The following is a 25,750-nucleotide window of genomic DNA, read 5'->3' as shown; positions in this document are numbered from 1 at the left end:
ATTTTTTTTACTTTTGTGTATATACTACATTAGTTGTAAAAGGTCTTTAAAAGATTGTTTTAAAGTCCATTACCTACTTCTAAGTTTTCCTTTAAAAAAAAAATCCATAGTAATACTGATAAATAGGGATCAAGTAAATGCAAACTGTGCAGAACAGAGATTTTGGTTTTGGTTTTTTTTTTTTAAGTCCAGCGAAGTCTGAAAACTTTTCAAAACACCTATATAATTCCCTCAACACCTGTCTCGGCAAAACTTTAACTCTCTTTGAAAAAGTGCTTTTAAGAAATGATATCTTTGGAGCATGTGTAAGTGTGTCTGGGATGGAAAGAATTCATATCCGAATATCTTTATAAAGTAATTCTTAAAATTTGTAAAGCTATTTACCACTGAATACACTGCCACTTATACAACCCCTCTCCTTTCAGCGTGCTAGGAAGAAAAGAGAATGAAAATAAGGTAGCGTGAAGGAATGAAAGAGTGAAGATAATGAAGGTAGGTCAGTGAGGGACATTTTTTTAACCCCTCTTCTTTTCCTCTAATATTTTGGGAAACTTCTCAGCAGCACACATCTATAAGGAAAATATCCTGCTGGGAGAAGCAAAGAATCAGAAATAGAAGGATATAGGGGAAATACAAGGAAATGGCTGGGGCAGATTGTTGGGGAAAGAAACCAAGAGAGGAAGATCTATAATTGGATAAAACCAAGCCTCTGCTATATGAGTCTTCTTTCTATAAGGCTGTTAGAATTAAATTCAATATATATAGAGGACTGAAATTATATGGGCTAGATGACTGAGTCCTTTTATCATTGACTAGGCTTTATCCCCTTTAAGATTTTGGTGAGGAAAAAAAAAAAGATTTTGGTGAGGAATTTTATACTACAAGATAAATTCTTCACTCATGCATTTGAAAGTCACAAGCCACCAAAGGTCAAATTTACTTGATCTGTATCAAAGGCTTTGTGTGGGGCGCAAGGTTATTATTCACTTAACTGAACCTTTTCCAATTAGCCTTACTTAGTTTCGACTCAATCCTGAATATTATCTGGAGGGCTCAAAATCCTGGTGACCAACCAGGAAGGGTTGGGGGAATTCCACTTAAGGCTAGAGTCTCCAATCACTTCTGGATTGAGGGTGACCTTGGTTAAGGTCAGGGTGCCAGACCTATGCCCTATAAGCAAGAATTGGATTTAACCTTTCTTCCCAAAGCAGAGTAACCTGAGCAGTCAAACCCAGTCATTTGAAACAGAGCTTAAACCAGATAGTCAACTGAACATTGAAGATGCATTTGTCAGTATCCTTCCACAAAGCAGTTTATGGCCAAGCCACAATCCCTAATGAAATAGGCCATATTTGCCTGTGGAACATTATCCTGATTGTTTAGCTGGCAGAGACAGGAAGATAGCAATGAAGTGCAGCAAATGCTAAACACTGGCCCATAAAGGAAGGTGTGTGCTAACGCAATGTCACTGGAAAAGAAGGTGGCAGAGCATGTTGTAGTAGTTATACCCTTATAATAACATACATACACATTTGTTAATGTAAGAAAAATCAGAGCAAATTCATATAGTTTGTAATGGGCCCAAAGTATTAGAATAGAGATAAGGATCCACTGAAACAACAGCATATACACAGGCTCACATGTATACATTATTTCCATTTAGTTTCTACATCTTCCTGACTCCACAGCAGCACATGGGTTGTTACAGGGTTCTAGTAGATTCCAGCTATAGAATTCTATGCTACTCAGAAAATATATGGCTAGCAAAACAGCATCCCTGTTTTCTTCTACATGGTTTATGCATTTATGAACAGTGAAACTTTTAGAAGCAAATGGATGTCAGATACCAATGATCATAACAAGAAATGATGCAGGAGACTTTTACAAACTTGATTCTAAACCTAATCCTGATTAGATGGTGGCTTTCATGACCTCCATACACAGCCTCACACATCTAAAATAGTCCAGTTTAGCTATGTCATAGAGCTAACATGGTGATATGTCCAAGAGATTTCAGAGAAACAAGTCATTGGAGGCCATAAGACTCTGGGCACCATAGTCTTCTGGGACCATCTCTCCATGAGAAGGCCCTTCCATTGTCAGGGGTAGCTGGAAACTCATTCACTTAGAGGGGTGAAGGCGAGGCATGACTTGTCAGAACCAGAGGAAGAGATTGTTAGGAAGCCACTTTCTCTCACTGAAGCATGTTATATGGCATTCAAATGGATGTCCCCATAGGGAATTTCTGTCGCAGTTTCTGGAGTAATGCCTCTAATAATACGCTATTGGGAAGAAAATATGATGTTAGACACATTCTTTTAACAGTTTTGCAAAAATATTTCAACGTTAATATTAAAACATTTAGCATTTTAATGGCTTTACTAGTAAGTTGGAATAGTATCATTGACTTTCCTCATGAAAGGAATCCCCAATTTATTTGTTCTCAAATACCGATAAAAGTGATATATTCAGGGAGCACCTGGCTGGCTCAGTTGGACAATGTGACTCTTGATCTCAGGGTCATGAGTTTGAGCCCCATGTTGGGTGTAGAGATCACTTAAATAAACTATATATATAATTTATATATATATTTCTGTAATTAGTTGACAGATGCTTATAGTTCTTGAATTTTATATATATATATTATATAATTCAAGAACTATAAGCATCTGTCAACTAATTACAGAAATCATCATAATACTAATGGGAGAAAATGATGAGCTTTCATTAGAACCTCCACTGGTGTATAACATGCTTTCGATGACCCAGGAAAGGACATCTTTTTCTCTGGACAGAGGCGGCTTCCTGTAGCCCCACACCATAGGGTTCAGGGAGCAGAGTTAATGCTGGACTCTGGCCCTCACTCTCAGCCAGGCTCCTTGCACCCTGCATATCCACCAGAGGCCTGGTGCACAGTGCCAGCTGATGGCCACAGTGATAGCCAGGATGTTACTGATCTCATGAATCTACCAGTGAAGAAGTACCGGTTAGTTCACACAAGGGTACAAACTATCACATAATTTAAAAAGACGTGACCATTTAAATCATCACTCCTAAAGCAAACTTATGTTGGCATAGTACTCATTACAGGGAAGAGATTAGGAATTTTTAGTTTAAAACAGCTGAGATACACAGAATCTTTTTTTTTAAGATTTTATTTATTTATTCACGAGACACACACACAGAGAGAGACAGAGAGAGAGAGAGGCAGAGACACAGGCAGAAGGAGAAGCAGGCTCCATGCAGGGAGCCCGACATGGGACCTGATCCCAGGTCTCCATAATCAGGCCCTGGGCTGAAGGTGGCACTAAACCGCTGAACCGAGATACATAGAATCTTTAAGACAGATCTGACATATGCTTGGGTTTAGGTATGAAATCCATAGCCCACCGTTAGCATCAGGGTCACATGAAGCAGCTCAGCGATGCGAAGAAGGGCAGACAGCAGCACTTCATAGGCTTAGGAAAATCTTCATTAAGTTACTTGGTAAAATTGATGATGGCCAAAAGTATGTATGGGAAGGGGGTGAAATTGGATCTGAAAGCTTTTTTTGATTTATGGATTGTAGGTAAAGCTCTGCTACTGTTCCTTTTTATTTGGGATTGAAAAAGTATGTAGTCCCCTTCAATTTTTTTTTCAGTATAGTTGATACACAATGTTATATTAGTTTCAGTCCTTCAATCTTTTATTTCCTGGTTCTGGGACTTTGTTCTTTAAGGAGCAGAGCCTATGGAATCCAACCAGTTCCATCTGCATAGTTAGTGAAATTAACAAAACTGTACATTTTGTGTTCTGAGTGGCTGAAATACATCACACTAGAAATCCCCTTAAAAAGGAGTTGCTGTGGTCCTCCTCAGGTACCTGGACATGTCAAGCCATAAGAAGCAAAATTTCACAAACTATCCCTCCCCAGAGATGAATGTGTAAGCCATACTGATTGAACAGAATTATGTCTAGCTAATTGGGAACTAGACACAGATCATCCTAACCAGTCGTAAGTGGAGCTATGTTGTGCGGGAAGAGAAGAGAGCACTAGGTGTATGGTGGCATGGTATAAACATTGGAAAAGATAATTTTTGGCTTTTGTATCAGAGTCCCCAGCCACCATTCAGCTACCCTTCTGGCTGCTGATCTCCCAAAATGCCAGGCCCACTTTTATTTTCCATATTTTGGCAGCATTCCAGCTGCCAGACTCCCGTTGCTCTCAAAATTTGCCGGGCCACTTGGCCTTTCGAGAGGTGATAATCTAAGAAACAGGTCACCGTTGATGTCTTCATGAATCCTTACTTATCAGGGCCCCTCTTCCCAGGGTCTTTGTGCAGTATACTAGGAGTTTCTACAGCAGAGACCTAATCCAGCTGATGACTCCAAACTTGGGACTTCCAGGCTGCAGGTACATGTGATATCTGCCAAATTCCAGGTGAGCAAGTGGTGGATCATTCCACAAACCCCAACCTTATATATGGTTGGAAGGCCCAAAGAGTTTAAGAAATTTACCTTTCTCTTTGTCTTTTTTTTTTTTTTTTAACTATACCAAAATTTCCTATGAGGCCTCCCTCTATCATAGATAGAATTATGGACCATCAAGTCTGGTATTCACAAAGAAGTATAGTTCCTTGGAGTGCTTGGCAAAAGAACCCAACATGCTTTATCCTTCTCAGAGATTAAGTGTGCAAAGGGGCATATAAAGGCTTTTGAGAAGTACTATAGTAAAGAAACGTATGTAACTTGCATTAATCCACCATTCTTCAAAGATATTTGACCACATAACCTTTTCCCCCAGAAGTAACACCTAGTGATATTCCATAGAATATTTTATTCCTTAAAACACTCTGAGGGCAGCCTGGGAGGCTCAGCGGTTTAGCGCCCCCTTCAGCCGGGGTGTGATCCTGGAGACCTGGGATCGAGTCCCACTTGGGGCTCCCTGCTTGGAGCCTGCTTCTCCCTCTGCCTGTGTCTCTGCCTCTCTCTCTCTCTCTCTCTCTCTCTCTCTCTCTCATGAATAAATAAAATAAAATAAAATAAAAAAACACTTTGAGAAATGGTAATCCAGTCCAATAAGCACATTTTATAGATGAAGAAACTAAGGCCCAGAGAAGGTGAGTGACTTGCCAAACCATTCGACTAGGTCCTTTCTCTACCAGTCTTCCTTGACTGGCTGTATCATGCTTCCTGCAAACCATATGGTGGCTTATGGCAAAGATGACCCTGCAATCACCCTTACTTAACTCTATTGCTAATGATCTGAGCTGTGTTAATTATTCACCTTTGGGTGACATTTCCCTGTGGTCAATGGGGAATTTGCAAGACAGATGATAAGGATTTGAGGTGTAGTCTGACCAAAGAATACTGACATTTACTAACCTAACTAGAGTTCCCACCCCTGACCTCGACCTCTGGATTTTAATCAATGGAACCAGTGGATCATCACAACCATGATAAAGGACAATTTGAAGGAACAAATTCAACGATTCTGGGTCTGAGTGTGTATTTCAAGCAACACCAGAGTCCAAAGCCCTTGGGGAGGAATGAGGTTGTGATAGGACTGGTTTCAGTGTAGAAAATAACTCCTTGCAGAGTTCTGTTCATCTAGGATTCAGTTTTTCTCTTTGGAAAAAGAAATGAACTCATCTCTTTTGAGAAAGAGCTGATGTTTAATTGCCTTATATTCCCTTGCTTAATGTTTCTTATGAAATGTTTTAGGAAGGTGAGTAGGATGGTCTCACATTTGAGCTTTGCATATAAGAGCCAGTAGACTAGCCCACTTCCATTCTCAGGTCATTACAGATAAGGTCCCTTCTAGCTTTCCCCAACACCACTCTTCACCTTTGCACTCATCTCCTACAAAAGCACCGACCTGCAGACTTCTTTAGGCTCCTCTGCCACAGTAACCTTTTTGCTATGGCAAGAAAGATAACCAAACAAGTAACAACTCAAGCATTTTCAATTCTCAAAGTAATGAAATACCATGTTACTGGGAACCCCGGTGGCACTAGATGAAAAATGGCAACTCATTGCTCCTGAACCTCTAGTACAAGTTTCTACATAAACTATAGAGGACATACATACATACATACATAAACCCTGAGGACAAAAGTGAACAAAACTGCACCTGGATTCTGAGCTTCCCATAGTTATGTCCTTTGACAAGTCGTTGAAATAAGGAACTTTTGGAAAGATTATTCCCAGCCTCAATATCTTACATCTAAGAATATCTGCCCATCCACTTCACAAGGGTGCTGATAGCAAAATGAGATAATCTACATGAAGATGCTTTAGAAAATATACAATCTTACACAAATTATAAGGTTTTAATAATAAAATTTTATAGCACATTATTCATTACTGTTTTAATATTACTATAATGGTGACTTTTTTATTCCAATGGTTTGAGCTAAAACTATTATATTGCTGTAACATCTTTATTTAGTGATGATTTTCAAAATAGCACTCATCACACCGATGTTAGAAAAATGACAAGGGACATTTTCCACCATAATCTCCACTTAAATCAAAATATGTGTCTTGCTTCAGGGGCATCTGGGTGGCTCAGTCAGTAAGGTGGCTGACTCTTTATTTCAGCTCAGGTCATGATCTTGGTGTCCTGGGATGGAGCCCTGTGTTGGGCTCAATGGGGAGTCTGCTTGAGGATTCTCTCTCCCTCTCCCTGTGCCCCTCCCACTGCTTGTAGGCTCTCTCTCAAATAAACAAATCTCTAATAAAAATATATGTATTGCTTCAGACATTACAGATCTGATGTCCATCCCCAATGGCAAGCAGAAGGCAAAATAGTCATCTGGTAAGTGTAGAATGCTATACACACCTCAACCTGTGTGCTGTGGTGCATGCAAATAACAACTCACACTCTTGCCACTGCATCTAAGGCTCATATGAGTGGCAACCATTATAGCTCTGCACATTGGTTTTGGTATATAAATATATAAGATTGAGAACCAGCAGGTGAACTTCACATGGTTAACTTATCTCCTTTGAATAGAGCAGAATAAGAAAATCCTTTTCTCCCCAAACAATTACTAGTCTGAACATACACACTAGTACCTACCTCTTTAAATGTCCCTGGAGTGGTGACCAGCCGATAAGTTATATATGTGGGGATGCAGATGAAAGATGAGGTTCCTATGCAGTAACCCAGGATGATACTCCACTGCGGATAATTATATTGGAAAAGTCGTAGCTGTGGCGGACTCATCAAAAAACTACAAATGATGAACTGAAACAGAAATGCCAAAAAACATTAAAAATCATAACAATATCCTTGCAGACAGTTCTGATACCATGAACACTAAATGCTAAAGCTGAGTTCCTTTCAGGAAATTCCCCAAATCTGATATATTCTAGATTGGTGCATAGAATCCACTCATTTCTCTGCCCAAGCTGTAACAGTAAAACAGCCAGGTGGAGATGCCAAGGGCCCAGAAGGTTGTTTACAAGGAGTTAAAGCAACCCCTTCAGGGCAAAAGGGAAGAGACTGGCATCTATTAAGAGTAGTTGGGCCCCGTCTCACCAGACAGTGAGGAATAAACTGGATGAGGACCTCTGTATGGCTCCTGCCAGTCCTAAGGCTTCTCAGTTCTCTGAGCTGTTTTCATTTTGTCCTGCATTTCTCAGCTGTCAGATGGAAGTTACCTATGTCCAGGAGAGATATTAAGATTCTCAAGACCTGGAGAAGATGTGGACTCCTGGGTGTGTGTTCCCTCTTTGTCCTTTTCTTGAGCTCTCTGCTTTTCTGCATTGAGCGCCTTCGCCTGGGGTTTTCACAAGGATGGCTCAGCCAGGACCCATCTCAACAACGAGTGACTGCCTGCCATAGGCCCTCGTCATGAAAGGAATAATGGAAGGAAAAAGCAGCTTAATGTACTTTTTACTTGAAAATTCAAGTGAAAATGTCTCCTAAGAAAAATTTCACGATGTGCTCCCAACCTGTGGTTTATAAGTTTCCTTACCTTGGTTTGGTTTCTAGAGAGAGTGTAACTACCAGTTTTTGCCTAGTAACTACTGGACCAAAATCATTACGGCTCTTGATTTAATTTTATTGTATTACTTCATAGTCATAAAGAAAGCAGTAACATAAATTGTGTGGTTAAACATCTACTTATATATTTTTTTCTTTGTCAGCAGGAACAAAATGGGAAGTTGTTAACCAACAGTATTATCCTACATCTGGGAGGAAGCTTTCCAAACAGGACCTGGCCAATTGCAAACCTTTCTCCGCATTTACTCACACCTTGACCCAGCTAAGGAACACAGAAAAGATGGGATAGACATGGTTAGGAGCCCTCCCTTCTCTAGTCATCTCATCTTGATGTCAGGTGTGTGAAATCCAATGCAGTTCCCAGAGGTCTCAAGCTCTTGTGGGAGTAGTAAGTGCTGCCCCGTACACCCCTTTGCCTCTCCTTGCTCATATACAGTATTTTCTTTCTTTGTAGCTTGGCTTCCGTGAAAAAGAATATTTTTAGTAAGCTACTCATTGTTTACCAAAAGCAGCCTTAAAAAGCACAGAGCAAGGGATTCTGGGTTCAGTAAACCCACAAGTAGAGGACAGATTTGCCTCCTCTTAATTGGGCTCTGGAGCATTTGCCCTTAGAGGAAGTGAGTAAAGCAAACATCACAGGGATTATGAGTGAATATCCCCGAACACAAATCTGTGCGTGAGTTTTGCTGGGCAAAGAAACTTACTGACTGTAAACCAAGTGTTCACCCAGTCTATAAGACAACCAGAGGTGCGCAGAAATTAAAGTAGTAAAAGCCTGGAGCCGGAACAACCGTGGAGCATGCGAGGCACTCACCTTGGGCATAACATTTAAGTAAATTTCAGTAATCAAGAAGTTATATGTGAGTGCAGCATTTTAAAAAGACAAGAACTAAAAGGGCCAGATTAGGGTCAGTGAGGTGAGACATGCAAGTATGGGGTCAGATTTTGTGTTTATTTAAAATCTTGAACTCTATTGACTGGGGATTTCTTTTGCATTAGTTTTGGTTTTTAAAAAATACTATATTAAAATAGTATTTATCCTGATTACTGAGGTTTATGGCATCCCCTTAAATTTGACACATGTGGTGCATGCCTAACTTGTCTCTCCCAAATCCCAGGCCTGGACATTGTTTCCTCAACCATGTGGGGGAAACACAAGTAAACAGACAGGTATAGCTTCTTCCCTCAAAGAAATAATGCAATGTCTCCTCTTCCTTTGAAAAACAAATGAAAGGATTTAAGTAGATTATCAAGAAGCACTGGTATTGGGGCACCTGGGTTGCTCAGTGGTTGAGCCTCTGCCTTTGGCTCAGGTTGTGATCCCGGGGTCCTGGGATCGAGTCCCACATGCTTCTCCCTCTGCCTGTGTCTCTGCCTCTCTCGCTCTCTCTCTGTGTCTCTCATGAATAAATAAATAAAATCTTTTAAAAAAAGCAGCACTGCTATTAATATAAATTAATAATCCATTTATGTCAGCACTTCTGCTTCTAGTTATGGCAGACTAGGTGGTTCAATGCCAACCCTCTTACTGAAAACAACCAAACTTCTCGATTTAAAAAAAAAAAAAATACACATTTTCAAAACAGATAAACACCGGAAGGGGGAAAAAAAGAGAAAGAAAGGGAAGCAAACCATAAGAGACCCTTAGCTATAGGGAACAAGCTGAGGGCTGCTGGAGGGATGTGGGACACAGAGTAACTGGGTGATGGGCATTAAGGAGGGCACAATGTGATGTGATGAGCACTGGGTGTTGTACGTAAGTGATGAACCACTAAATTCTACTCCACTGGGACGCCTGGGTGGCTCAGTGGTTAAGCATCTGCCTTCCGCTCAGGTCGTGATCCTGGGGTCCTGGGATTGGGTCCCACATCGGGCTCCCCACAGGGAGCCTGCTTCTCCCTCTGCCTGTGTCTCTGCCCCTCTCTCTGTGTCTCTCATGGATAAATAAATAAAATCTTTCAAAAAATAAAATAACTAAATTCTACTCTACTAAATATTAAAGCATATGTTAACTAACTAGAATTTAAATAAAAATTTGAAAGAAAAATATACATGTGTTTTTAATCTACCTAAAAGCACCAGGGAACTTGTAATAGGAACTACCAGGCCAAGTCCGGGACACTTAGCCACCTTGGGGTCTCATTCAGAAGGATACCAGAAGGAAGGCAGAGGCACATGCTGCAAGGGGTAGGGACAGCCGATCATGTCTTGACAAATAGGCAACACTTAGAACTGAACGTTCTCACCCAGAGTCCTTTGTCAACAAATAGATTCTACTTTTGACTCAGGCCTATGCTTGAGGACTTTTGTGTGAGGGATAAGAGAATGAATAAGAAATTATAAGGACCCCTCCTAGGCCCTTCGAAAGCAAAGCTCAGTAAATCCTTCCCAGGTCTTGAAAAGGGCTTACTTGTCATGTGACCTGGGACCCTTTAGACTTCAATTTCCTTAACTGTAAAATGGGGTGCTAGGAAGAATTGTTTACAGAATTGTAAGGATTAATAGACCAATGAGTATAAGTTTAGCACAAAGTCTGGCCTGGCAGTGCATATTCAATAAGTGTTATTTATCATTATCACTGAGCTGGGGAGTGATGTGACACATGCAGCAGGGACTCAAGCCCAGCCTACCCTTTCGTGGTGCTGGGAATCAGAAGAGGTGGGAAGCATGGGGAGGGCAGTGACTCGGAGGGGACGCCAGTGGGGTTTCAGAAGTGCAGGTCATACTTTTATTTCTTAGCATGGTTTTTGCTGCCAAAGTGTGCTTGATTTATAAAACTCCAATAAGACTCACACTTAAGATTTATACACTTTTCTGTATACGTTACACCTCAATACAATTTACTTTTTATAAGTGTTTGGGTGACTCTTCAAAGCCAGAAGGAGAGGGAAACAACCACTCACCAGGAGAAACAGAGGGCTGATGGCTACCCAGCAGATCCTCCAGAACCATCCAGGGCTGAAGCCAAGCATTTCCTTCACGTCACTGCAGAACTGAGTGATGCCTAAAATCACGTGCAAGAGAGAGAGATTTACTGAGGGAGGACATGGCCCATCTTACCCCTTGATTCTCAGAAACAGTTAGCGGCTCTGGAATTCCTCCTCAGCTGGGCTCAGGGGCACCAATCTGCTCTGAAGTTGAGATGGCGGACTCGTTACACAACAACTGCACCTGATACAAGCAATGTTCTGTCTACATAGAGTGGCGGCTGGGTGGACATTTGGGCAGGGACCCAAAGCCCCCTCCTGCTGCCCACACTGCCTTTCTAAGATCTCAGCACACGTTTGATTTTATTGTTACTGCAGAAAATAAAGTTGAATTTTTAGAAAAAGATTTTATTTTTTTTTTCAAGAAAGACACATAGAGAGGCAGAAACACAGGCAGAGGGAGAAGCAGGCTCCCTGCAGGGAGCCCAGTGTAGGACTCAATCCCAGGACCCCAGGATCACACCCTGAGCCAAAGGCAGACGCTCAACCACTGAACCACCCAGGTATCCCAGAAAGTTGAACTTTATCTAGGAATTGTGAGCCCACTTGACAAGAGACTGACCCAACACTGGAAACTTTCAAGATAAAATTTTAACCACATATTGACCATTCATATGCCGGATCAAGACCAAGGTTCTTCTATAAAGAATATGTGAAGGAGAGAACTGAGAACTCCTGACTGGTGAGAGATTAGGAAGGGAAGACTAGGCTGCAGCTGCTTCCCTGAGAGTCCAGCACCGCGAGATCCACAGCGATGCACATACTCTGAACTCTGTCCTCATCACTGAGAAGGTAGGGAGGAATTCTTTTTTAAAAACTGGCCCATGTGCAACTCAGAATATGGGGCCTCCCCTTCTTCATATTATGTATAATGGCAAACATGCTAATGCTGTTTTATTACCATAGAAACTAGGAAAAATCAATACATTTTCAGAATGAAATAATCACTTCTTGATTTTAAAGATGAAGAGAGGTATCTCCAAGCCTGGTTTTTTTTTCTTTTTTTTTCTTTTCTTTTCTATTTTCTTTCTTTCTTTCTTTCTTTTCTTTCTTCTCTCTTCTTCTTTCAGATTTTATCTACTTATTTTTTAAGTAATCTCTACACCCATTGTGGGACTTGAATTTATAAGTCTGAGATCAAGAGTCACATGCTTTACAGACTGAACCAGCCAGGAACCCCTGAACCTGGCTCTCTTCGTTTCAATTGCCTGGGTCATCCCCATCCTCACCCACGGATTCTTGGGACCCCCTGCCAACAGACCCACGTTAGCTCACTCTCTGTGCTCCTGCTAGTGTCAGCCTTATCAGATTCCATCCCAGGCTCATAGGAGGTGAACTGGAGATTTTACCAAAGCAGATAATGCAAACAGGAACATTCCTGCCTCTTCCCTGGAAGATAATCTCCTAAACTCTATCTCAAGGCTTTGTGGAGGGGCTCTTTCTTACAAAATTTAAATTGGCGGCCAACTCTATAAAGTAGTAGTATATTGTACACTCTAACAAATGCATTCACTTTGCACTATTTCTTTGTTGTCTGTGCAATTCTTAGAGTCAATCGATATTTTAAGCATCCACTACAGATGAGCTATACGGAATTACTTCAGCCTGTCTCTGCTGGGTGAACATTTAAACTCAGAAGGAAAAAAAATGTCTTTCCACAAGTAAGGCGAATTTGTGGTAGAGTGTGAAGGAAAAGGTGACCTGTTTCTGAAGCAGGCACTCTGCTGGGGTTGTTTTATAGACGCCCAGGCAGGTGACATCTTGTACCCTGCTCTGGCTTTCTTTGATGAAATCTGCCCTTCTTTATTCTGGTGGCTACAAGCTGGTGTAGAAAGGCTCATGAATGGCAGAAGGAAGCATCTTACCATAAAACCAATACACGGCAACTGCCTCTATAAGTGCAACGGTGAGCACTGCGGGCCCTGTGGCATACTCCTCCAGCAGTTTCACCACGTATGCCCCGCCCTGGAAATGAGATCACAAACCTGATTAAGGACCTTCTGAGGCACTACCTCCTCTTTATGATGAAAGCCAAAAGCAGGTTCTTAACTTAGGATAATTCCTGCATTAGACCTGCATTAGACCTAATATACCCTAGAGCCTGCCTCTTAGGCCCTTGCAGTGTGGGCCAGATTTCACTCCATCAGATGTCTCTTCCTGTCCTATGGAGCACTCTCTCCCTGTTTCCTCTCCCACTAAGCTTTAAGAGACAGACTCAAAAGAACCCCTGGATCTGTTTTCAACTTTCAATTTACTGAACTCTTACTGTGTACTCTACCCTAAAGAATCCTGGTCCCTGGAGACTGAACCTGGGAGAGTTCACACAATATCAGACACACTGAGCACAATGGTCCTGGTATCACCTTCTGTCTTAACTCACCAATTCCTTGGGTCCTCCTCAGCTTCCCCAACCCTCCCCCCAACCACCCGCTGAAGCTCCAGAGCCATTGGGATGATGGCTTGAAGATGCATGTCTTCAAAATCTACCCTGAGTCAGGAGGACACAAGCCTAGGATGCCTGTGGGTTCTATTAGATTCTGTTTTACAGTATTTGCCTCAGCTACAAAAAAATAAAAAAATAAAAAAATAATAAAAATAAAAAATCATGGGAGATGGTCTGACTTCTTCACCATTGCAAATTCTCTGGAGGAGACAAAGTGACATTACAAGCATGAGATGCCAGCCTTCAGATATTCTGCATATCAGGACATCAGGGCAATAATCCCATGAAAGCTGAGAAGCAAATCTTATTTCTCCAGATACTCTGTCAAGCCTGAAATCTAGTTGAGTCTCCTGTAAAATGCTAAGACCTTTAGTTACATGCACAGATTCTACCAACAGATGCTGCCAGAAACCATTGCTCTTCTGGTCCTTGGTGACATTTTAACAGCAGTGTCAACCCCTCTTACTTTGGCCCCTTATATGGCCTCAGGGCACCATATAGGATGGGAGGAAAGGAACAGGTTCTTGCAGTGTTCTGCTGCCCCAGGGGAGGCTGTGCAAAGCTGATAATTGTGGTACTCACAAAGGTCAGGGTGACCAGGGATCCAAAGAAGCAGGTAATGACCACACAAAGCACAAACCACTCCCGGCGCTTGGACCAGATGTGTGGAAACTCATCTAGCACAGCTGTGATCACCCCCTCCAAGCCTGCAAACTGAAAGGGACACACAAGCAATCACAAGGGAGGGCTGGGGACAAGTCTGTTACCTTTAAGGACAACAAACAGGAGAGAGAGTTGCTGGTCATGAGTAGATCCCCTTCTACAGCGGCCCTCACTGGAAATATACCACCCTGTTTTACAATGTCATTTAGAACCCAGCCGTAAGGATATCAAGGAAAGAAAATATAGTACCTGGACAGGACTTCTTTTTTTAAAAATATTTTATTTATTTGTTTGAGAGAAAGCACACAAGCAGAGTGTGGGGCAGAGGGAGAAACAGACCCTCTGCTGAGCATGGGGCCAGACATGGGGCTCAATCCTGGAAACCTGAGATCATGACCCGAGCCGAAGGCAGGCACTTAACTGACTGAGCCACCCAGGAGCCCCTAGATAGGACTTCTTTATGTGAGGTCTCTTGGGGAAACTTTGGTTGTGCCAGAAAGGCCAGCTCAAAGCTGAAAGTCATCCCCCACTAATAAGTAAATACAAGGTGCTGAGACAAATGTGAGACAGCAGGGTACGGAGACACAAGAGTGACTTTGCTCTGGCCTTTGCTGTTGCCATCTGGTCAAGGAACAGGGTATAGTAATAATAGTTCACATATGCTGAGCCCTGGCCTATGCAGACACCTCACTCATTAGCCCATTAATGACCCTCTAAACGCACTAAAGATCAAGAGCACCATAGTGAGGGCTGAGCAAAGGGCTGAGGGAGCCCCAGGAGGAAGTAGCCAATGTCTGGGGTGGCTGGGATGGGAGGGATAGGTCCACCTTCCTCCCACTCCCCTGCTTCCTCTTCCCCTATCTCCACCAAAAAGCCAGGTTTCCCCCCCATTCACTCACAGTGCTGTCCAGGCCCAGTGTGATCAACATCAGGAAGAAGATGATAGCAAAGAATGTGGATGCTGGCATGTTGGCTATGGCTTCTGCATATGTGATGAAGAGGAGGCTGGGGCCTGAAACAGAGCGGGAGAGAGGAGGTGGTGGTCACCAACACCTTCCCTGCAAAGATGTCTCGGGGGAAACTCAGCCACACCAACAATGACAATTCTTGTCACAAGGCCTTACACATGAATTAGGCTTTAACACATACCAAATTCTTGCTCACGCTCCACACCATTTCACCTGCCCATCCCAATATCATGCAAGGCCAGGAGGGAAAAGTATCCATCTTGAAAATTGTGAACCCTCAATCAATGGGGGAAAGAGAAACAAACCCAAGACCCTAAGACTAACAAAGCTGCATACAGGAATAAGAGTTTCTGCCATATAATTCAGAGCTTTTTTTCCAGGGCCAGGATATAGCCCTATAGCATTTAGCTCTTTCTGATGGCTTTAGCTCCAGAGCTCCAGAATGGTAGGAAATGTGAAACTGATTGCAAAAGAGTCATAGAGTCCTTGGAATAAAGATCTCCCACTATTTTATTTTATTTATTTATTTTTTAAAGATTTTATTTATTTATTCATGAGAGACACACAGAGAGAGAGGCAGAGACAAGACAGAGGGAGAAGCAGGCTCCATGCAGGGAGCCCGACATGGGACTCGATCCGTGGTCTCCAGGATCACACCCTGGGCTGAAGGCGGCACTAAACCACTGAGCCACCAGGGCTCCCTCTCCCACTATTTTAAAGTCCCTTTTGATAGTGTGAGGGACATGTCCTCAATCTCTCATGAGCTAGATAGGGGTGCCTTAGTTTGGAGTACAGAAATGATTGGAGCTATGCATCAGGCCAAAGACAGAAGGAAGAAAGCCCTGGGATTCCATCCATAAGATTCCATTACCACGTTTTCAATATCTGTCACTTCTTTTCCATTGAAACCTCATAATACAGTAGAGGGACTATGTCATCTACATTTTATTTTTCTGCAAGAGGAAATTCTAAGGATTAGTAATCGTTTGCTTACTTACTAGACTTGGACTCATTGCCAGACCCAAACCCACTAGTTCTAAAAGCCCTCATCCAAATCATATTTTCAAGCCCATAGTGTACTGAAGGCCCTAGAACCAGATGCCACGGGTGCTGTTCCATCCCCACCATGGCTAAACACAGAGGCAGTGAGTTTCTCTAAAACTGTGGAAAATTTTTAGAGGTACACTTAGAAATAATTCAAAAGTTATATATTTGTAAGGATCCAAAGAGTAGCCAAGCAACTCAGTGAGAGCAAGGCATGTAAAGAGAACCCAAATTCCCACCTGCATCTTTGGCCACCTCAGACACATCTTCGTTCCTCATCTCAGCCATATATCCGAGCACTGTGAAGATGACAAATCCTGACACGAAGCTCGTCATACAGTTCACCACACTGGTCACCAGGGCGTCTCTAGAGCAGAAAACCCATGTGGTCTGAGACATTTCCAAGTAGAGAGTCTCAAGAGCATCTGTCTCCAGCCAAGGCAGGGTGAGCCAGCTGAACCCGCAGGGACCTCAGGCCTGTCCTGGTGTCCCCTCCCCTCCTCCCAGTCCCTGCCTCTCAAACTGGTTGGCAGCTGCCATTACCGCCATGCATGGGAGGGGAGAGTCACAGGTCAGAACTGGTTAAAGAAATGGTCCTGTTGTGAACTGGAACACAGATTTCTTGACTTCAAATAAGAATTGCTCCGAAGCAGGGCCCGGATTGGAGTCAGGCCATCTGAGGGCCTTGGCCTCACATTTATGAAGCCCTCAGATTTAGACTATAAACATTATGTGCAAACAGGTTCCAAGACTGCCATAGGGATATCCTGACACTTTTAAAAGAAGACCTTGTCATCCAACTTCAGGCTGGTGTCTCAGTGCAATGCCACATTGATTAGGGTACTTTTTAAGAAAAAGTGAATTCTGTAATTATCTTGTGAACAGCACCATTAGACTGCTGGACACTGCCATCTGTTATAGAGCATTAAAACAAAGTTAGAGTTAAAGTTAACTCTAAAGATGATGAGTGATATTGAAATTGTAATTGGTATTACACTCCCTATTTCATCAAAATTTCTGAAATAAGATTTTGCCACAAAAATTATGGCATTTTGCATTGGTCAAAATAACTCAATCATTATACTTTTGTGAAGATGTACATAAATAAATGGTCACATAATTTTTGTTAAACACATTAATAAGTGAAATCTAAATATTTAACATATGTTGTGATTTTTGTAAATCTGTTTTGGAATTTAATTTTTTTAATACACAGAGACTCTCACCAAATGGAATTGGCCTGGGGCCCCTCTCAATCTCTGAATGGCCTGGGTGAGGCTATGGACTAGGTGGGTGCTCTGGCCATGGTGCAGCTGGTCAAGGACCTGTGGTACGCCTAAGCCCAGCCGAGTTTGAGGCCGTAAGTTCGGTTGCCTTCCTCCGGGCCAGCTGACTATGCTCACCCTACATTCAAACTTTGCTTGGGGAGCCCCAGATACTCACTGGTAACAATTGTTGTTGAATTTGTTGTAGCTAGCAAAAGCCAGTAAAACCCCAAAGCCAGGACCAAGAGAGAAGAAGATCTGAGCAGCAGCATCCACCCACACCTGGAAGGCAGGAGACGTAAGGGTGAGAACTGAGCCAGGGCCAGCGCTCTCCCCTCCATGTGGCTCCATGCAAAGTGAAAAACCAGGTTTCAGGCTCCTTCCAGGGGCAGCCACATACCAAGTGCAAACAAATGTGATTTCTCTTCCTCACGTTTTGGCATAAACCAATTCCCTGGCCTTGACTGTACTTTTCATGCTTGCATTTCTGATTTATAACATTATTGCAAACTTGCCACTGAACCTAAATTTCAGTTGTCCCTATTGAGCTTCATTTGGTAAAATGGCAGACAGGTGCACATCATTTTCCTCATCATCTTACCCCTGTCTCCAGGAGTTTCTGCCAGTTGGGTTTCAAGTAGAAGAGAACACCCCTCCAGGCTCCGGGGAGGGTGGCCCCCCTTACCAGCAGGACAGAAAGGATGATATAAGGGAAGGTGGCTGTCACCCATACCACCTGTAAAGGAAAGGAGTAGAAACACAGGTTGTCAGCAGGTAGATAGATGTTGGTGTCTTTCATTCTTGAAAACATCCTAGAAAGGAGACACACCTCTCCTTTTCTGTAACTATAGGAGGCAGGGTGACATGGCTGAAATATCAGAGCCTTTTGAACCAGACAAGGATCTGGTGCACAGCTTGCTAGTACTATCACCTCTAAACCCACTTCCCATCTGTAATATGGGAAAACACCCAGCAAAAGATAATAAAGTAGCCAGTGATCAATAATGCACTGATCATGGCCCATCATGGGTTTTCAATAAATTATTGCCATTTTTATTAATTGTGACACCACAGATAGGTTAAAGGAATTCTTTTTTAAAAATCATACAGTGGTTCTTGGGATTGGCCCATTTCTAGAATTTTTGAACAGATTTGGTAAAGAGAAACCAAATGAATTGTGAATCATGAATCGTGTTTGGTGTTGAAGGAAACAATGTCCCTCTGTCTGTGGCTGTCCAGGATACTGAGTTCTGAATTTGAATCCTCTGGGACCCCTTGGCAGGCCTGGATCCACAGCCAGAGTCCTCCTCACCTTGCCAGATGTTTTGACACCTTTCCAGATACTGAAGTAGATAACAGCGAAGATCAGCATGATGCAGAGGGTGAGCTGCCAGCTGATGCCGCCCAGGTCCTGAAGTCCATTAGACCGATGGAGCTGCAGGACGTGGCGCCTGGAGTGAGAAAGAAAGGTCTGTGAGATGGCCTGAGCAGCACGCTGAGCTGGTGGTCTGTGACAGCTCCAGCAGGTGCCAGAAGCAGTGGACATCGCCCTACAAGGACCAGCCTTAGGAACTTCTGGCTCTGCCCATCTTGAGGCACAGGGCGGCACAATTGGCCCACAAACCCCGGGAGGAGCACTCAGCTCCCAAGGCCGACTTTCAGGCATCTCCTTTCCTGGCTGTGTGTGCAGGTGGGTCCCTTCCCACCCCAAAATTACTCTCTCTTGGGCTGCAGCTGCCAGAAATTCTGGTATTAAAGAGTACTACCTACTCCAAAGGGTAGGTCCCACTTGTGAAGTGAACACATGATACTAGAAACTCTCTGAATAGTTTCCAACTACTGAAGCAGTGGGAGGCTTTGATTCCATGACAAGTGGCTGAGAGTGGGGTCCAGGAAGAAGGTGCTTCTGACACAAGGAGTAATTTCAGAATGTGCAAAAAAGGGATGGACTTGGGCACACTGGGGCAGCCTGGCCTGCCATGCTGGAAAGGAGGGGGACAACAGAGAAGGCCATATTAGGGAGCACCCAAGGTAGAGTCCCCCTGGCTCCAAATCTGCCTAGGGCTGGCCTTGCTGCTCCCTCTCTTACATTTACCTCCCTTGCCCTCAGAGTTGCATTTCTCATAAATCTGGAAAGAGATAAAGAGCCTCTGCCTCCCTCCTCGGAAGCCAAGTCCCAGGGGTGTGACCTGCACCTAACAGACCACCCCCTCACTTACATGTAAAATTCTTCTGCAGGGGACGTTGAGTGGGGCGTCCAGGTGATGTTGTCCCCGGAGAAGTAGTTGGTGCAGTTGCCAGTGTTCCAGGAGTTCTTGCAGCTGGTCCAGGGCAGCTGGTCCGTGAAGGACGAAATGAGGTAGTAGAGTGCCCAGGCCATGATGGTGTTGTAGTAGGAGGCAATGTAGAAGGCAATGATGCAGATGGCATAACCGATCCCTGGGAAAGGGAGGGGGCGGTAGGCCACGTTTACAGGGCGGCCTGGGCCTTGGAGGGCCCTGCAGCTCAGGTGAGGGGGGGCAGCCGGGGCTGCCATTCGCCACGTCCCCCAAGACCTGGGAGATGGTGGGCAGGTGGCAATGTGGTAAATTCCTTAGATGTATTTGTAAGATTACATGTTTGACAAAATAAGTGTGTGTATGTGTGTGTGTGAGTGCAAGTGCGTGTGCTGTTAATGCTTTACACTTTTTCTAGTTTGGTTGCTTTAAAAAATATTTTTATTTGAATATAGTTGACACACAATGTTACATTAGTTTCTGGTGTACAACACAGATAGACAATCTACACGTTATGCTCTGCTCACCACAAGCGTAGCTGTCATCGGTCACCACATGACATTACAAACACCACTGCCTCTATTCCCTGGGCCGTGCCTTTCATCCCTGTGACTGATTCATCCCATAACTGGAAGCCCATAGCTTTCACCCCTTCACCCATTCTGCCCATCCACCACCTCCTTCCCTCTGGCAACCACCAGTTTATCCTCTATATTTATAGGACTCTATTGAGTTTACTTTTATTTTTTTAATGCTTATTTTACTTCTATTATTTTTTTTTAAGTTTCTTTTTTTTAGTAATCTCTACAACCAATGTGGGGCTTGAACTCATGACCCCGAGATCAAAAGTTGCTTGCTCTACCAGCCAAGTGCCCCAGGTTTACTTTTAATTGTCATTTATTCTGTTTCCTTTTAATAATTTCATGCCACTTGAGCAGTCAAAAACTTAATTACTCAGTTATTTCCCAGAGATACCTTAAGGCCTGATTCCAGAAGAAGGTCCTGGCTCCCACACATTGACGGAAATCATCTTCCCTGCAGGATGCACTCACCTACCCACCCAGCAAGCCTTTCGGTTACCTTTGAAAATCGGGCAGATTTTCCTCCATATTGAAATGCATCCATTTCGGTGGTACTGGCCCAGCGCGAGCTCCATGTAGAACAGCGGGATCCCCCCAAAAATGGCCATGATAGTGTAGGGGAGGAGGAATGCCCCTGAGGTAGATGAAAGACAATTTCACCCCCTGCCCACATCTGCCCCAGAACAGCCCAACTGATCTGGACACCAGGGGTCATGCCAAGATTCACAGGGCCATCTGACACTCAAGTATCACAAAGCCACCCTGTGTTGAATGACCTCACACAGTGCCCCTGGTCTTAGTGCTTTGCCAGAACTCCACGGTCAAAGAGGGGTTTCAGAGAGTAAACGAAGGAGCCAGAGAGTACATGGAAAGAAAGCTGGATTTGGGATCAACAGACCAGGCCCTGGAATGGGTTGTGCTTCTAACCACCCAGGGGACCCTGGTCACCACCCCTCTCTGAACCTGTCATGGGAGCATGAAATGACAGGATTGAGGTGGGCTGAGCCTCCCCACACCAGCCACACACAGGAATCACTGGTGGTGAGTTTAAGAACGCACATCGACCCAGACTCCCTGAAGCAGAAGTTCCAGGGATGGGTGTATAAAGGTAATTTTTAAGCTGCCCAAGTGATTTTAACACAACCAGAGTTTGAGACCCTTAGGACAGATCACCTATGACAACCTGCATGATCGCTGCAATAATCTACAAATCCCTGAATTCATATCTTTGTTCATCCATATCATCCCTGGCTCCAGACACTTATTATTGATATTTGGCTATATTCCCACAATCCCACTAAGCCAGAATGCTCCCCTCTTTAACCACCCTTTGCAGATATGGCTGAAATGGTCAGTTTGCCACAGAATGAGGAAGTGCGGAGCTGCTGCATCACTGGAGAAGCTGGTGTCCCCTGGCTCTCATGGCTGAGACAGAATTTGGAAACACCAAAGTGGGAATTGCTCACCTGCTGCCTGAGTTTTAGCCCAAAGGGTGGGTCAGCTGTGATTTTCACCACTAAATTTGAACCCAGAAGGCAGTGCAACTCAGAAAGTTCCCACCTCACTTACAAACACCTTGACAACATCTGGCTTGAGAATAAGAACCATGTTGTGTTTCCATGGTGGCATCTGTCCAATGGATCTGCTTGACTGGCTTTATAGTGGAGAATGAGGGTGGGAGAAACATCACCAGTACCCCCAGCCCCTTATAAAATGCTCAAGCAAAATGTGAGCCCTCCTAGGCTAGTGGTAACTTCTGCTCCTTCCCGGCAAGTTGGGCTGGGCTTCCCAGGCCCCCTGGAGCTGCCTTTGCAGTCACATGGACCAAGCTTCTTTAAAAATGCAGCAAATCCAGGCAACTCTGTGTCATGCCATCGAGGAAATGAGGACACTAATGAATTCTTTCCCAAATTTCATTTTAGCTGCCCTCCCAAATCAGTTGTCAGAGCTTCTGTCAAAATAAATATTGACTGATTTGACTTCCACTTCTTGTCCTTTTTCCCATTTTGATGGCAAGTCCAGTGTCAATGCAAAGGCCCCATACCTACTCCCTCCTCTCCATTCTACTCTCTGCAGCTCCCATTGCCATGCCTATAGTCAACTACTCTTTTTGATAATCTACAAAGTTAACTGCTCTGAAAGTGTTAAGGGTAGAAGGAGGAATATGGGGCAGCCCCGGTGGCTCAGAGATTTAGCACCACCTTCGGCCCAGGGCATGATCCTGGAGACCCAGGATTGAGTCCCATGTTGGGCTCCCTGCATGGAGCCTGCTTCTCCCTCTGCCTGTGCCTCTCTCTCTCTCGCTCGCTCGCTCTCTCTCTCTCTCTCTCTCTCTCTCTCTCTCTCTGTGTGTGTCTTTCATGATAAAATAAATAAAATCTTTAAAAAAAAAAAAAGGAGGAATATGAAATAGTCTCTCGCCTCAAAAATTTAGCACCCTTGTAGGAGACATGAGGCAGATTCAGTGGATGGTTTGGGGTTATCATTAATGCCAGGCTGTGGCTGGGTCCAGCTCAAGACTGAACCTAAGCTGAAGCCCTTCTCTGACCACACACAGGTCCAAAGGCCCGGGAGGGTCTGGGACTCCAGAGCCACTTCCCAATTTTTCCTTACACAGATGTAACCTCTCTGGACTCTGCTGAGCAGAACATGCACAGTGCTGATGGCCATTCTCTTGCTGTGAGAGCAGAGCTTGGATAATGCAGGGATGAGAAGGGGGCTCTTCCACAAAGCACTAAGGATGCTGAAAATCTGGTGAGGGCTGGTTTGGGAGAGCTTTATCCAACTTCATAACTCAGAGAGCCTCAGATATGCTAACCTAACATTTGACTTCTGGGGATTTGTTTTTTGGACCAGCCTGGAAGTCTAAGCAATCAGGTTCCCAGACTCATCAGTTAGATAAGACTGAAGAGATATGATCACTGCTCTGGCCTCCCAAGAGGATCTACAGACCATCCCTGGGTCAGAGCCTCTGCGTGTGACCCCCGATACTGACCCCCTCCATTCTGGTAACATATGTAGGGGAAGCGCCAGACGTTGCCCAGGTCCACAGCGTAGCCAATGACCGACAGGAGGAAATCCATCTTCTTGCCCCAGGCCTCTCGTTCCCCTTGATGAACTTCGGCCACTAGGGCTGTGGTGGCAGCCGGAATGGAGTGCTGAGGGTCGTCTCCTGCACCAGGGCTTGGAACTGCTGAGTACCCACTGGAGATTTGGCCAGCCTCCACCTTATCCTCGGGGACAGGGACACCCTGCTGTAGAACTCCATTTTCCTGACAGTCTTCTTTATCTTTACATGCTGATAGCTCCTTCTGGGAATTTAAGGCTGTGGTTTCCATCCTGCTGGCTAGGAGATGATACTGACACCCATCTGCTGATGATCCGAACTGAATTCTCAGGGCTCAGATCTGTGGATCTCCTCGGAGCTTTATTTCAATGGGATCGACAGCTCTGTTGGAAAGGCACACAACGAAGGGAGAACAGAGTTACGCATTTTACTTGTCTTTGGTATTAATTCAAAAGACATCTTAAACTACATTAATTAATGGGATTACAAATGTATCCATCAGGAGTGAAACATCTTATTTGCTATATAGCAGTCAATAAAATCAACTACAGTTTTCAACCTGTATGAGGTATCAAATCACAAGTCATTCACAAAGGAAAAACCAAAACAGCAAACCAAAGACAGCAAATCACCCAGGTCTTGCATCGGCTCTGTTTAAGAGCAAAGTACTGACTTCACTTAGAGGGACTGGAATTGCATCCTGGAGTTTACCAGTAACTTGGAAGAGGGTAAGAAGAGGGCTTTCTTCATCAAAACCTTGCAGAGCACTTACCTTGTCCTGAATGCTATGCGGAGGGCGGGTGAAGATACAACGAAAGAAGCAGTTTCTACTTGCAAATAGATTATTAGGACAATCCTTACTACCATTTAAGCTGAGCATGAGGTATATTTTACATAAATTATAGGTGTGACTTTATTTTTTTAATTTTTTAAAAAATTTTTATTTATTTATGATAGTCACAGAGAGAGAGAGAGAGACATAGGCAGAAGGAGAAGCAGGCTCCATGCACCGGGAGCCCGATGTGGGATTCGATCCCGGGTCTCCAGGATCGCGCCCTGGGCCAAAGGCAGGCGCCAAACCACTGCACCACCCAGGGATCCTAGGTGTGACTTTAAAAGGAAAAGAGTAAAGGCATGAGGTGAAAAGGCCACCTTTGGGGAGGCACCCCTAGCTCCTTAGCTGTGGACTTTTTCATTCTTCCTGTGGTCCAGCTCTTAGAGATTCTAGCTGCTTCTGGCCACGTCCAGTCCATCTGTGCTTCGCGGAGCCGCATCTGCATGGTGCCTGGGCAAGTCTGCCCCGGCTTTAAACGGCCCTGCTGCTCACCGTGTATTTCACCTGCCTCTCCCGGCAACTCCTGAGGCGGATCCACCAGTTACTCTGCAACCGTGGGCAGGCGGGGTCACTTCTCCCCTAGGCCAGAAGAGCCAGTGAGAGGAGCATGCAGGTTACAGATGCCAGCTTGGCCCGTGTCTCTGTGTCCACGCACGCTGGTAGGGAGGGCTGGCCAGGGCCCCAACACCCCCATAGCCCTGCCGGGGCCAAGGTGAGGGGAAGTCAGGGCAGCAATCTGGACCGAGGCCTCACACGTCAAACGTGAGGCAGAAATCTGAGCCCTATTGGACTTTAAACCTATGGCCTATTATAAAGTAGTAAGGAGCCAAGACCTCCCAGGTAGCTTCATTTCATCTGGACCTGAACTTTTCTAGCTCTTGAAGTAGTCTGAGCTGAAATAGGTTTCTGCTTAGCTCAGATCGTATCCTACCTTTCTAGGGATGAGTGCTATCACTGCTCACAACTGCGAAGATCTGATATTACCCTTCAAATCCAACAGATGGAGGATGGCTAGAAATGGATAGTTAATGCCCTGAAAAATTCAAACACAAAGTAGTAGATTCACATATCGATGACTATGTACGTAAATATCATCAAGGATGAGAAATGAACATGAGGTGAGGCAAATAATTAGAGCTTTGTGTTCATTGGGTTCTTTTTCCTGTGAAGTAGAAAATAAAAATTTTAAAGAGATTGACTGTTGCCGAAAATATTACAGCAACAAGAGAGAAACCGGCTCTACCGATCTAGGGTGTATATGTGTGTATGTAAGGGGACAGGGTGGGCATCCTGGCTTCCACCGATTCCGGCTGCTTGGCCCCCACCCCCTGACCCTACCCCGGGCTCAAGGATGCAAACACCACTCATAGAAGAGCATGAATTTCTGATAGTGATCTAGATAAAACCCTACTGTGTTCATCTTTATGCTGTTCTCCAGCTTCTCCCTGTCCCCCTCCATGGACTTTTTTTTTTCTTTAAAGATTTTATCTAGTTATTCATGAGAGACACACAGAGAGAGGCAGAGAACACAGGCAGAGGGAGAAGCAGGCTCCCTGTGGGGAGTCCAATGTGGGACTCAATCCCACGACCCTGGGATCACGACCTGAGCCGAAGGCAGATGCTCAACC

At 44.2% G+C, this 25,750-nt stretch overlaps 1 protein-coding gene and 1 long non-coding RNA gene across 4 annotated transcripts; one reads left to right on the top strand and one right to left on the bottom strand.

Annotated features, from left to right (window-relative positions):
• Nucleotides 1-425: 425 nt before the first annotated feature.
• Nucleotides 426-9,611, top strand: LOC121472530. Of its 2 annotated transcripts, none has more exons than XR_005982941.1 (3): nt 426-492; nt 6,743-6,799; nt 8,140-9,611. It is a non-coding gene; the product is annotated as an uncharacterized LOC121472530 (long non-coding RNA). The 2 variants fall into 2 exon arrangements; XR_005982942.1 differs by having other exon boundaries at nt 8,137-9,611.
• Nucleotides 491-24,843, bottom strand: SLC6A4 (solute carrier family 6 member 4). Of its 2 annotated transcripts, XM_041723710.1 has the most exons (14): nt 24,615-24,843; nt 23,216-23,670; nt 20,720-20,854; nt 19,583-19,802; nt 18,676-18,814; nt 17,965-18,099; nt 17,542-17,645; nt 16,338-16,465; nt 14,986-15,098; nt 14,006-14,137; nt 12,846-12,945; nt 10,897-10,997; nt 7,064-7,231; nt 491-2,282 (listed from the first exon to the last, which is right to left on the bottom strand). In XM_041723710.1, exons 2-14 carry the CDS (start codon nt 23,556-23,558, stop codon nt 2,208-2,210), a joined length of 1,893 nt encoding a protein of 630 aa, XP_041579644.1. In that variant the 5' UTR covers nt 23,559-23,670; nt 24,615-24,843; the 3' UTR covers nt 491-2,207. The 2 variants fall into 2 exon arrangements, with proteins under 2 accessions (XP_041579644.1, XP_041579645.1); XM_041723711.1 differs by lacking the exon at nt 20,720-20,854.
• Nucleotides 24,844-25,750: the final 907 nt, after the last annotated feature.

This window comes from Vulpes lagopus, chromosome 12 (genome assembly GCF_018345385.1).
Source record: "Vulpes lagopus strain Blue_001 chromosome 12, ASM1834538v1, whole genome shotgun sequence".
In the NCBI taxonomy this organism is placed as follows: Eukaryota; Metazoa; Chordata; class Mammalia; order Carnivora; family Canidae; genus Vulpes; species Vulpes lagopus.
The sequence above is the reverse complement of the archived record's forward strand: the minus strand, read 5'-3'. Positions and strand labels throughout refer to the sequence as shown.

What these genes read in the sequence shown, in the direction of transcription:
- SLC6A4 (XM_041723710.1), bottom strand. Translation starts at nt 23,558, where the DNA reads ATGGAAACCACAGCCTTAAATTCCCAGAAGGAGCTATCAGCATGTAAA. An exon ending in CCTGCAGAAGAATTTTACAT is followed by an intron (nt 18,815 to 19,582) that starts GTAAGTGAGGGG and finishes TTCTCACTCCAG; the next exon opens with GCGCCACGTCCTGCAGCTCC. An exon ending in CACTGGGCCTGGACAGCACT is followed by an intron (nt 14,138 to 14,985) that starts GTGAGTGAATGG and finishes TGTCCCTTTCAG; the next exon opens with TTTGCAGGCTTGGAGGGGGT.